The sequence below is a fragment of the Podarcis gaigeae genome, assembly GCF_964106915.1.
Source record: "Podarcis gaigeae genome assembly, chromosome: 7".
Lineage (NCBI taxonomy): Eukaryota > Metazoa > Chordata > Lepidosauria > Squamata > Lacertidae > Podarcis > Podarcis gaigeae.
In genome coordinates, this window is record NC_139683.1 from 61,965,774 (window position 1) to 61,979,462 (window position 13,689).

The following is a 13,689-nucleotide window of genomic DNA, read 5'->3' on the forward strand; positions in this document are numbered from 1 at the left end:
GAACACACTTTGAAACATTAAAAAAAAAAAGTCCAGAAGGCTTTTTATGATTGTCTACTAATGCTGACTTGTTTATTTTTGGGTGTATGCTGCCTGTTACCATCTGGTTTGTACTGATTATATTTTATTATCCTAGCTGTCAGGCACTTTATGATTTTTTTAAAAAAGAGATAAATATGTAAATAAAAAAGCAGGGCTTTTTTCTCTTCGATGCCACACCACCAGCAGCCCATGAAGCAATTGACTAGTCACAGGGTTCTGGCTGCTCACCGTGCATTCAGTACTGTGCCCCAAACTTGTGGTCTCCTTCCCAACTGCTATTAGACAGGCACCCTCCATGCTGAACTTCAGGCACATGACTTCAGACCCCGTCTGCACTATATGTTAAAGGCAGTATCATACCATACCAAATAGTCATGGCTTGCCCCAAAGAATCCTGGGAGCTGTAGTACCTTGGTAAGGATGCTGCGAGTTCTTAGGAGACCTCTATTCCCCTCACAGAGCTGGTTTAATAATCCGTTCCTCTTCCCAGGTAACTCCCAGAAACCAGGGCAGATTACCACCATATCATCTCATAAAATCCAACAAAATAATTTAAAACAAATGAAAGACTGGGCATCAGAGGTTGCCCCACAGAACTCTTTAGCTGTTAAGGACCAGGGTAGAAAGTTGCATCTTAGCAAATGACAGAAACTATTTAAGAAGGATGCTTGATGCACCTCTGTGGGGAGAGAATTCCACATTTTGGGAGCTGCCAGAGAGACTGCACTCTCTTCCATGCTGCCCAGAGTGGAGGAATTACCAGGAGGGCACCTTCTGCCCATCTTGACACCTGAAATGGTCTATAGAGAAGGAGGTGGTCCTTCACAAAGGACCAGACTGATGCAGAAGCTGGGGAAGGCCAGTGGAGTGTAGGGCGGGGGGGAGATGATTCAAATTTTCTGTTTCTCATTTTTCCAGTCCTAAATGTGGTTTTCCACATCAGTTTGCGATGTATTTTTTAAGTCAGTGAAAATCCATCTACATTTGAGTGTGGATACTTCCTAATATGCACATTTTATATGCAACTTTGCCAAATAGAGTTTTACAAAGTAATTCCCCCCTCAATATGACTGGAGAACTGCACTGCAAAAATTTGGAACAGTGTGGAATTGTGAAGGATGGCTGCGTTTCAGTTCATGTCTTGTTTTGGAAAAGAGCAAATTAAGTAAGTTCACCTTTAAAGGTGACCTGAAGCAAATTTCTCCCCCATCCCTAGTAGAAGATTTCTACTATTACCACTAAATTGTGCCATGAAAAACAGACAAAAAGCAACAATGCCACCATATTAACTGGTTTCTCCAAATTTGAGAGATGGGGGAAAGACGCACATGTATTCCAGACTGTATCTCCAGCTTTAGACTTAAACTAATTTTTCTGGCTTGGATGCTTTCTGGAGCTTTGTGTTTTGAAAGTTTTAAAAATAATTCTCCCCCAAATGTTCACACTCAAGCCTGCAACTCCATGAATGAATTTAGAAGGAACCTCTGCTCCCCAAGCAGCTGCTCGTTTCTTGAGTGCTGCAGGGGATCTTATTAAAAAAGAGTACATTTACATGAGAGCTGCTACTGCGGTGCTTCTTTAAAGGTTTGCGGGGGAAGAGGTTTGTGCTGAGCTTTTTTGACTGACCAATTATTTCAGTGGCTCAGCTCTAAAAATGACTGCCTCTGGATCCAAACCTCTAATGATATTTGAGATCAGCAGATGGGGTCGGGAATATAAGAAACACCAAAGAAACATATACTTTTGATCTCACACCATCTGAATTGATCGGGTCTCATGTTTCTCAAGCCAGTCATGTCTTATTGGTAAAATATGTTGACCCAAAAAAATGAGTTGACAAATTATGGAGCAGATTAGGCTCCATGCATGCACACTTTCTGCCCTGCCTTTCCATAGAAAATGCCTAAGAAAATGAAACTGCACAATAAAGTTACCAATCAAGATAACAACAAACACAATATGCAATAATACAGCAAAAGCAAGGTAACAACTAGGAGAACAGCAGCTAAAACGTCAAGCTGTTTGCTCAACACAATCCATCCAGAATTGCAATCTTCCTTTTTATTTGAGGTGTTTCTCCATCTGCCCTGAGGGAGGTGCAGAGGGTGGCAGCACAAAAGTAGGCCTTTTCAGTGGTGGCTCCCTGGTTCTAGAATGCTCTCTTTAGGGAGTCATTGGCTACTGTTAGATGCTAAGCAAAAATATCTCTTTTCAGTCAGGCTTTAGGCCTTTAACTTGGAGAGTTTAGATATTGTGGCTTCTTTTAGTGGACGGGATATGCTAGATTGCTTTTATTTATTTAAAAAAATGTTTTTAGCTTTAGCTTTGTTTTAGCTTGATACTGGTTTTAATATTTGTACTATATTGTAAGTCGCTTTCATTTTGTAAAAAGAAGCAACATGCAAGTAAAATTAATAATAAAAACGTTAAGTCATTATGACAAAAGCAGCACCTTTTTGTGATACAAGTGACTTCGTACAAACTAAGGTTACTTATCTCTTTGCAGCAGCGGTGAATCAAACAAGCCTTAACATTTGACCTTCTTGACCAAAACAAACCTTGTATTACAAAATCAAGCTAAGCCTGCCTGGCTAATGAACTCATCTCGAGATAGGCTTTTCCTTCCCTGAGTGAACTTTAGGAATGCAGCATCTTTTCCCTTTTTCGCTTCAGAGGGAATCTCTGTGTGAATATTTCTACACTCAGCTGCATCAGAGTTATTCACAACTTGCTGGCCAAACCTTGCTGTCTGCCCCCAGACAGACCCATATTAGTGTAATCCTGGGAAATTAGTGGTGGTTCTTTTTAAAAATCTAAACATCTGGTAAGAGTCCAGAGCATCCAGATAAAAGGCAGTTCCACTGGATTTTTGAAGTTAGATGATTCTCACAGGTAGGGGTAGATGAGTTCCTTATTTCTCCAACCTAAAATTTGTTGCTCCACATTTCCAAAGCAATTCCTGATTTTTGAAAGAAACCATCATGAAAAGTAGTCAGCATTTTAGTGCAAATTTCTCCCAGTAAACACGTTTTTATATGCAGTTTTAACTAATATAGTAATATATCCATTAAAAGGTGATTTTTCACAATTGTAATGCATTTTGTTTGTTATTTACACAAATATATGCATTTTACTGCCCCTAGTCTCTGTATTTTTGTGCACATTGTTTGGCTGGAGAACTACATCACAAAATTGGGAGAAGTGTGGATTTCAAAGGATTGGTTTGAGAAGTGGCTTCTCATTAAAATGCAAGCACAGTCACATTTCTCTGCCATCTTTCTTCCTCCTCCCTTACTTTGAAGATGGGGGTTTCCTACATATTTTAAGCACTGCAAGTAATGCATGACTGCTGGAGCTATGGGAATAGAATTAAGCTAGGGACCAAAGGCTGCATGCATGAAACTAAATCCATGCAAGAGAGAAATTCTTCTGTTTCAATGTTCAACAAGTGCTGAAATGGGTTCACTCCTAAAAAAGAATGATCACACACTGGGGGTACCCTTCGACTGGTCTTAGACCTGCATTTTCAGACCTCAGTTGCAGCCAGGCATCACTTTCTTGCATGTGTGTAATTAGCCTGCATCTTATGGCCTCAACTGTGATGCATTTTTGGTGAAAAGTGTTGCTGCTGTTGCTCGTCATGAAATTTCCAACTTTATTTCACAAAGGCGAGAGGCTGTAACTGCAGTTTCTAGGATAATCCAAGATTAGGCATTAGTGGCAGATTTCCCTTATCTTTAGCAATTCACAAAGGTTATGTAATATATGATATAGAAAGACTCCCCCCCTCCCCACACCTGCAGTCTACAAATCTATGTGATGACTATTCACTGTCTGCTCCTTCTGGGATAAAAAGTTGGTGGGACTACATGCTTCCTACTGACTTGCATCGCTGAATGAAATAAAAAGTGCTTTCAAAAAGGAAATACATTCTTATTGTCTAAAATATTCACCTGAGAAAGGCTCTTTGGAAACTACAGGGGGATCTTGAGAAGATTAGCAACTGGAAAAAAAAGGCTGCAGCAACATGGTTTTCATTTACTCTTGTGAATGAAAAAAGTGAGACACAAAAGCTGTTCTTTTCTTTCTAAACCATATTTTAATTTAATAAAACATGGCTTTATGCTTCTGTTTGACAGCAAACATAAGAAAACTAACACGAAGTTTTTTTCATAGTCACAAATGTAAATATGCTTTCTTGTGACTGGCAGGCTTCAATTAAAAATAGCTTTAATTTTACTTAAAGAACCAGTCCTCGAATATGAAAATTAGGAGACTTATGTCCCTTACAAGAAAAGGAACACTTGTTCCTTGTGAAATTAAAAAAAAAAAAAAATGGTGGAAAGAAGGAGAAATGCCGCTACTGAAACCACTGCTAATAGACAGTTCATTTTCTAAAGCTTTTAAATAACCTAATGGTGGGGGGGGGGTCTAAGTGGGCAGTTGATTTTTTCTTGCTGGCTCACTTGTGTGAAGAAGGCACAACTTGAGCAGTGATAAAGTCAGTAAACAAAAATTTTACTGAAATAATTCAATAACACAGATACGGGAGTTTGTTTTTAAGTGTAAAGCTAAAGTCATACACAAGAAAGATGGACAGACCCTTTCCCCAAGACTAATATGGATACAATAAATATGGAGTTGTACATACTCAAATCTGTACACACAAACTTCGCCCCACAGCCATAAAAATTTACATTTAACAGTGCAACATATAATTTAATCATTTATTTCATCCGACATAAGATTTTTTTATTTATTTTGTTTTACTTACGAAACACAAGTAACTACTTGGTTTTAATATACATATAATATATATATAATTTTGACAATCTGTACAGTATTCTAAACATAAAACTCCAAAAAAAGGCACAATTGTCTATACAACATGTACAAAAATGGCCGGAGCAGACAAGAAACAACAATTATTGGTCAAAAATTCATGATTGCACAAAGATTAGTAATGAGTTTGTGTCAGAAAAAAAATGTGCTTTAAGTAAAAGGGAGGTTTGCAAGAAAACCTGCAAGTGTTACATTAAAAAAACAAACGAAAAACAAACACACACACACACACGCACACACACAACCCAACGTAAAACCAAAAAACCCTAGGTTTCTATTATAAGTCTGTCCTCATCGTCGCTGCTGCCATCACTAAACTCCACAGTATTTTGCCTCTCGGGCAACCCTTTCCGCCTATGCGCTTGTCTATCTAGAGAGACAGTCCGATGTCTGGGGCAATTGGGTAAAACGTCAGAATTCACCTTCATAGGAGGCTCTGAAGCAGAAGCCTGTTCGACCTGAACAGAATTGATATTGCACTTTGGTTTCGTATGACTCTGTGAGTCAGGCTTTTCAGTGTCCAGTTTACTCGGGCTATCGTGCCGTTGGTACCCGCTTGAAGGATCAGCCTCCAAATGACTTTCAATGCTGTACTGCTGGTCGGCGGGTCCCACCTGAGATGATGTAGCACTGGTGACTGGAGCAGCAGCAGCATCGCCAGCGACACTCACAGGACCCTGATGTGGAGGAGTTTCGGAGGCCTTGCTACTAGAAGCTGGTGTTTCTGGAATGCCCTGCCCATCTGCAGTCACAGGGCTGACCGAAGGGATTAAAGTCGGCAGTGCTATGTTTAATATTTGCAGACCTGGAATGTGCGTCTGAGGGCTTGAGTTGCTCTGAGGGGAAGGGTTTGCAGTCAACACTTGTAGGCCTACGGCATTCAGCGTTAATCCCGAAGGGTGTATTTGCGGAGTGATGTTGGTGTTCGTCAGGCCTAAGATGTTCACCGTCTCCATGCTCAACGACGGAAGAGGCTGCAGGGTTGGTGCGCTCAGGCTCTGGATTCCTGGTACATTGATCTGGCCTATTGGGATGCAAGGAACAACGCTGTTCACTTCAGCAACGCTGAGATGATTTGCAGTGCCGGACATTGCACATGCTGGGTCGCCAAGTGCACTTGTAGTTCTGTGGATCACGCTAACGGCGGGAATAGTGAGCTGTACCGGCCCAGCCTGAATGGGGAGGAAAGTCGAGTATGTGGCCAAGCCAGCAGGTACCACATGGATTCCCCCCACTGGAATCATCCCGTAAGGGGTCTTGGTTTGTTGCTGCGAGTGCAAAGGGAGGTGGCTAAACAGGTGAGTCTGAGGAGGTGCTGATTTCATGATCTGTTGCTGATGCTCCTCGGGCTTCTGTGGTTGCATCTCTGGGAAAGGCGAGGCCATTGAAGGAACAACCGTGGAGGTTTGTGTACTCCGGTCAACGGGTGGAGAAGGAAGTCTTGTAGAAGTTGTGCTCTAGTGTAACAAAAAGAATAATATTTTAAAAACCATCAATAAGAAGATACAGTCAGTTCAACATTGTCTAGCTTTATTTCTTAAAATGTGAAAGCAGCCAACCACAGGAGAGTTGGGCATCCGCTAAAAAACACTCCTCCCTAAGTGCTGCGGGTTGATTATTTTTGACAGATTCTGCTGGGTGTCCTGTGTTTTAGTTCCATTTGTGGCTCTTCTGCTTTGAACATTTGGGGCATTCTTTGCCCTTGGCAGCCCAGATTGCTTCCTCTATTGGCTAAAGTAGAGCCACCTTTGTTTCAAGTTAAATACAAAAAGGCCCAAACCATTCTCTCCCTTCCTCCATCCCAACGCAGCTCAAAAACCTCTTCTCTAAAAGAGATAAGTTTGCTAATATTCTACTATTGTTAAAAAAATTACAAGTCAGAAGGTGCTACTTCAGTGCATTTGATTTCCAAAGAGTCACCTAGGTCAGTGTTTCCCAACCTTGTGCCTCCAGATGTTTTTGGCCTACAACTCCCATCATCCCTGACCACTGGTCTTGCTAGCTAGGGATGATGGGAGTTGTAGGCCAAAAACATCTGGAGGCACAAGGTTGGGAAACACTGACCTAGGTCATGCAGATATAGAGCAGCTTTAAAAGTACTTCTATATGGTATAGTTTTGCATGCTCGTGGTTCTTTGCATTGCTAGCTACGACAAAATTCAGACTCTTTCCCCTTATATTGCTGGCAATGGGGAAGCTCTGGTTCCAAGCATGGGTCAAGCCTGGCTGAATAGTAGTTTCTGAGTATTTATACATATATATATATATGTATATGTATATATGTATAAATACCATTAAAGACTAAATACCATTAAATTCACTGTGCCAACGGTCCATGGCTAATGCACAGAAGAAATTGAATCGTGCAGCCCATTTTCACTGAAATCCTTCTAGGCCAATGTACTTAACAGACAAGAACACGGCTAGCATTATTTGCCTCCCAGCAATGAACTTGGAAGTGTGTGTGTTAATCTGCTACATGAAGCATGTGCATTACTCTACCAATGGCTACTAGCCATGATGGCTATGTTCTGTCCACTGTTGGAGGTGGTATGTCTCCAAATACCAGTTTCTGAGGATCAGCTGTAAGGAGAGCCCTGTTGTGCTCATGTCCTGCTTGTGAACATCCCATATGGGCATCTGGTTGGGTCTTTTGCAGGGTTCGAGTTAATTCTATACTTTGTGCAATTGGTGTACAGATTACACCTAACACAAGTGAACTGAATTATCTGCTCACCTTGGAAGTTACTGTCGTAACAGTAGGAGCAATAGCAGAACTTCCCAATGCTTCTTCTGGGTAGTCCACGTACATCTGATGGCATGGAGACTTGGGAACTGTCTCAGAGGAGACAGCAGGATCTGTGCTTGTTGCTCTGTCTTGCACATTTCCTTCGTTTGCTTCTCCGGGGACAGTTGTAACCAGTGGCCCTGAGCTCCTGCAGTCTGACTGCACTGTACTAAGTACCGTCATCTTTGTGAGAAGTGCTTTGGGCAGCCCATCCATAGAGTCTGTGTGAACCCCAGCAAAGCAATCTGCAATTCTGATTTCTTCATCAGCGCTTGAGATCTCCTGAGAAACATTTCTAGATGGATGATGTTGTGGGCTGGCTGAAACGGAGGGAGTGGCAGATAAAACTGATTCAGCTTGGCTGTCTTCGTCGTCATCTTCGTTATCATTGTCGTCGTCATCTGGCCCTTCTGAATCCTCTGCATCAAATCCGGACCGATCATAACCCAGCCGCTGCTTTTCACCTAGGAGAGGGCAAAATTAAATGCACACATTTAGAGGCTAGTTATGTTTAAAAATTATAACAAGAGGGATGTAGTCTTTTTCATTTCCCAAATTAACTGCACGTTAGTGCTCTTGCACCCATAGTTACCCCATTCAGTAGAAGCTCATCTGCTATTAGACTCCTTAAAAAAAATAATTAAAAGTGCCCAGCACAAAACCCCTGAACCTAATTGTCTGTAATCTGACAGGCTTTGCCAACCTTGGAGAAGCTACTTTGACTGCAAATTTCATTCATGTCTGCCAAAAGGAAAACAGTCATCTTTTTCAAATTATTATTTCCCAGTAACAAATTGGAGGGGGGCAGAGAGAAGAGGGCAAAGCCTTGCTTCCCCAGGGACAGACTCTGGATCAAACAACCTCACAGTACCTCGGACTGAGATGGGCTGTTTCCCAAAGTACTGAGCGGGAGTTCAAACTCTGTGGTCTGTGCACACCCCTAACAGGTTTGAACTCATGCATTTGTGAATATAATTTCTGCACATCATGTTTTAGCTCCCTTATATGCATGAGCTGGAACAAGCCCAAGAAAAGCCCCCTTTCTTGGTCTTCCTCCTCCTGGGTGGTTGGAAAAAAGGCTTCTATGGTGGTCAGCTTCACTTTCCATAAGCCATGGCCTATCATAATGTATGAATGAGAGATCGTGGTTTACAACAAAGTCTGGTTGGTTAAAAAACCCAGCTTCATATCCCATGTTTTTCTATCTTTCTATTTTTTTCCACGCTGAACTATCTGAAATGTAAAGAACGTCTTACAATCTATTGCTGTTAACAGAAAAGTTACTAAGGAAAGCAGACTGAGAACTTTGATCACACAGCAGAAATGCTTTCACAACCAAAGGCCAGGGACTTATAGATTTCAAGTAGGAAGAGAATTAAGCACAGGTTTCAATGTTTACTTTTCTCCCCTACAGCTTTTAAAATTAAAACCTCACTTTACCAAGAAAGAAAAAACCCCCAAACACCTTAATTTGTAAGTTTTTATAGTTCCCAGGTGCTCAAGCTCATTGTATACAGGAACCACTCACAAATCTATTCTAGTGACTTTTAAGAGACCATAAAATATGGATTTGTAAATGATGGGAGGGTTGTGATTTTCTACAGGTGTTGCAAATTACAACCCAGAACAAGAAGTTTTATTTAAATTGCTTGTCCTCCACAGTGTAACATGTGACTGCATTCAACTGACAATCAACACATTAAGTACAGCAACAGTCTACATGGTTGCTTGGAGAAAACAAGAAGGAATGATAAAATATTTCAATTTGAATTAGCTAGGAGGGAAGTTAAATTACAACAGCTGGGGGAAAAGACACATGGATCCTGCACAATTTAGAAATGGCTACTTACCGCTCACAAACCTAATTCTAAATCATCTGAAATGATGAAATGACCTTTACGTAAACTGCTACTTGTATCTGCCATGACAATTCTGAAAATCAGAATAATCCTTTAAATGCAGCACTGTTGGGCAGCAGTAAGTTGTGAAGCTCTCTTCTTGCTGCAGGTGTTTCCACTGATGTCTATAATAAGCTGCTAATAATGGTGTTCGAAGACTTTGAAGCCTTTTCTTCCCTTCCCACTGCCAAAGCAACCCTTACAGCAGAGCTAAAAGCATTCTGCTTAAAATTATCAGCAAAACATTAATGGCTTCTGTTAAGCATTAGCAGCAAAGATTGACAAACACACTTGTGTTCAAGATATGGTACGTACACAAATGGATAAAGCAAATGGTGTAATATAGTACTCATGTCTCTTACATTTTTCAACTATTTTGATAAAGCTCACAAAGCTTTATTCTGTATTAAGACTCTTTGCAAACCTCAGTAAATTGTGGCATGCTATTTTTTTAATTTAAAAACCCCATGGAAGTGGAATCAAAACTTTTAAAACACTGTTACCCTCATTTTATATAGCCATTAAAACATAAAATTACCTACAGAATATCAAAATAAAGGTGTACAGCTACCAAGAACTATTTCATTCTGTATTAGTAAAAAATACGTCCACTGCAAAACACTTGACTGAACAGCAAAAGAGCCGTGAACAAGACAAAAGAAGGATCAGGCAATGGAAAAGTAAAAAATGGCAGCCCTATGTTTAATCCTGATATACCCAGCCAAATACAACTGGCCAGTCAAGGAACATCACAAAGCGTATTCTCTCCCCCGCTCCTTCATTAGTTGTATCTATATTATTTAGACCCAACATACAGTAGTGCCCTCCATAAGTTGCTGGACTCCAATTCGCAATCAGCATGGTCAAGATCATGAGCTTATGGATAAGGGTAAGGATTTTACCTATGTTTAGTATAAAGTATACATTTTTAAATAAGGGGCAATGATGACAAACTTCCAGAAGAATAAGTCAAAGAAACTTATTAGGCAGCAGCAGTCACACTAGCACCAGCAACAACGACACCAATTTTGGAACTATCCTTTGAGGAGATAGAACTGGACATGGTGTAACACCCAATTTAGCTGATTGTAAATAAGTTGGTATGTCTTCATATCCTCTAGTATAAACAACATCTACTGTCATGGAAAGATCTTCTCATCCATTGTTTTAGGCCTTCAAAGCAGGCCTTTTGGAATCTCAGAATGGATACTTTGGCAGCCATGTCTATTCTAGAGACTGGTTTTGGTAATACTGGAGTCTTTTCTTTCATACACATAATTGAATACAGTGGTGCCTCGCAAGACGAAATTAATTCGTTCCGCAAGTTTTTTCTTCTTGCGAGTTTTTTTGTCTTGCGAAGCACAGTTTCCTATAGGAATGCATTGAAAGTCAATCAATGCGTTCCTATGGAAACCGCCTTCAGACCAGGTCCGGGGACAGTCTGTCCCCCAACCTCTTCTTAAGGCTGGGGGGGGGACAAGGGATTTTCTTCCCACCGCCAGCCTTCAGAAGGGTGTTCTGGACCTCTTCTGAAGGCTGGCGGGGGGCGAAAGTCTTTGCTCCCCCCCCCGCCTGCCTTCCCGGGACAGCGGAGACTTCTCCACTGTCCCAGGCGATCTTAAAATGCTGGCAACTGGCAACTCTAATAAGTTGAACCCCCTTCTCATAATGTCACTGATTGCCTTCCCAAATGCATTTACATGCAAAATACAGCTGCCTTCATATCCTGCCAGCCATATGTTTCCATTATTCAGTTCTCCTCCATTGGCCTCATCCTTCCTTTTTGGCCAAAATGCAAGAAAATGGCTGATTCCACACTCCTGCGCTGACAATTTTAGGGGGTGGTGGCAATGTTGAGGTATGATGTAGCAGCAGCTCTTTGAAGGTCAGACCATTTCCCCTAGGTTCCTATCCCTGCAATAAATCTATAAAAGTCTTGTGGGCCACAATAGGGACACTAAAAGGGCCTGCTAAGTCTCCTGGGCCTTATGTTTGACAGCTCTGCCCTAAACATTAGGAAATCAGTTTCCCTGATAAGCGCCTTTAAGCTGTGATCCTTAACATACTTACATTGAAGAATGTCAAGTTCTACCAAACAGGACATTCCCCCTCAAAAATGTACATAGGATTGGGGCGTTAATCACCTAATTTAGAGGAACACATAATGAAAACTTGGGCCAGCACTGTGAAAACTGATATCCCTAAGCTGAAGTATGTCACACTGAATGGTTCACCTGGTCTGACAGCATAGTTCAGAAGCCAGCATTCCAAACATAGTAGCCCTGTATTTTGGGCGTAAAGGGCATTCTTTGGATTAGGAGATGAAAGATGCAAGAGTGATTTGGAACATAAAAGGTGAAACTAAGTGGTATTCACCAATACCCAAATGGTGGCAAATCCAAAAACAAACAAAGAACACCGCCACAATCCACCCAGCCCAGTTGCCATAAATCCCCAATTCATACAGTGCTGAGAAGCTTCATGGAAAATAAATGGAATCGGTAGAAGTGTTGTTAAAAGAGCTTCCCATAAATGCTCTCCACAAGCTGTATTTGGTCCCTTCTGCCAACTGTCTCTGGCAAACTCACATTCAAATTCTGTGCAACCTACCAAGTTTAGAATTAAAGCTATTACACTACACTGCCTTTGGCAGTGAAAATCAAACAACAGAAATACGAGTGTGTTGGAGGCAAGTTGATACGGTTGTTTTAATTTCTATTATGGTTTTAACTGCAGTCTGTTCCAGTCAACCCAATATTTTGCTACTGGGTTAGAACTCGAGAAAGGAGATACTCAAGAGTTTTATGTATCAGTGTATTTTAATAAAGCAAAATTATTAACATTTTCATCCACTATGATGATGAAGTATTGTAGGAAGTCTAAAAGCTTCCAGGATACTTTAAACTATAATTGGCTCAATAAAAATACTGGCAGCAATTCAGAGAATTGCATGTGCAGCAGAATCAGATGGTTGGCTGTGAACAAAGAACTTTGAGAGCAAAAAGCCATTCCATAGCTTACAGTGGGAAAGCTCTAACTATGATCAAGATCCTCATCTTGTCAAATTGTGACCACTGCAAGCCCTCCAATATCTAACACAGCAAACTTGAGAAGGAAGCTAGTATTTTTTTCCTTTAAGGTAAGGTCTCCTTGCGGAGTCATGAAAGTGCCTAGTGGGATACTTTTCAGAATGCACTGCTTCTATGGTTTGTCCACTTGTTTTAAACTACAGATATCGTAGTGACACTGTAGCCGAGGAGGAACAGCTGCTTGCACCTGACACCTTGGGATACATGCACAGGTATTTCCCCCAAATCTCACAGGAAGTCCCCAAACCATTAAAAAAGATATGGAGAGTTAAACAGCAGTCTCATAGTTCTGTAGCACAACTGTCTACTGCATCAAGTGGAGCACAATATCGTTTGACATTTACAATTTCTAAAGCTAAAAAAAAAAAAAGCCTAATGACCAATACAGCAGAAATCCAATTGGCCCAGTGGAAGTTTTAAAATATATGGAAAGTATTATTTTATGGCCCTTCACCTTTTTGTCTGCAACCTGGGAATCAGAGAAAAATGCTGAAAGTGACAAACATTAATGTAAACAATGTATTGCTGTTCTTGAGCATAGGAGTATCCATCGTTTGTTGGGTGTCTCCTCTTTCACCGCCTGATCTATTGTGCTGTACCCTCTCTTCTTGCCTCTCTGAGTTCTCCATTTCACACACACACTCCTGCCTCCCAGTTACCTGCTATTGTTGCTGCCTTATTTGTGCTGAACCTCGTAACTGAAGGGCCTATAAATTAATTGTCAAATTACAAAGCATGACTACTGCCCTATTACTTCTATCAATAAAACAAAGTTCAATTTGCACTGTAAAAAGGTAAAAATTGCTGAGTGCACTAAAAAGTTATGCCAATCGAGAGAACACCTCTCCTACATCTTTAAGAACCGATTCATAGTACTCTGCTATTGGCTGCCAAGAAAGACCAAGTACATTAATTTTTTACCCCTTCTACCTCTTTCAAATCACATACACCACTCCACAATAAACCATTTAACACAAATCAGAAAAATACTTTAAAGGCGGGGATATCCCCCCAGAACAGAAGCAAAGGT

The 13,689-nt window shown here is 40.9% G+C and overlaps 1 protein-coding gene across 10 annotated transcripts in view; it reads right to left on the reverse strand.

Annotated features, from left to right (window-relative positions):
• Positions 1–4,539: 4,539 nt before the first annotated feature.
• Positions 4,540–13,689, reverse strand: part of HIVEP1 (HIVEP zinc finger 1) — a 90,456-nt gene continuing 81,306 nt past the window's right edge. For all 10 annotated transcript variants that reach the window (XM_083747115.1, XM_083747116.1, XM_083747114.1 and 7 more), the window contains 2 exons: positions 7,622–8,136; positions 4,540–6,341 (listed from right to left, as the gene is read on the reverse strand). In XM_083747115.1, coding sequence (XP_083603241.1) covers positions 5,151–6,341; positions 7,622–8,136 — 1,706 coding nt within the window. In that variant the 3' untranslated portion in view covers positions 4,540–5,150. The remainder of the gene's footprint in view (positions 6,342–7,621; positions 8,137–13,689) is intronic.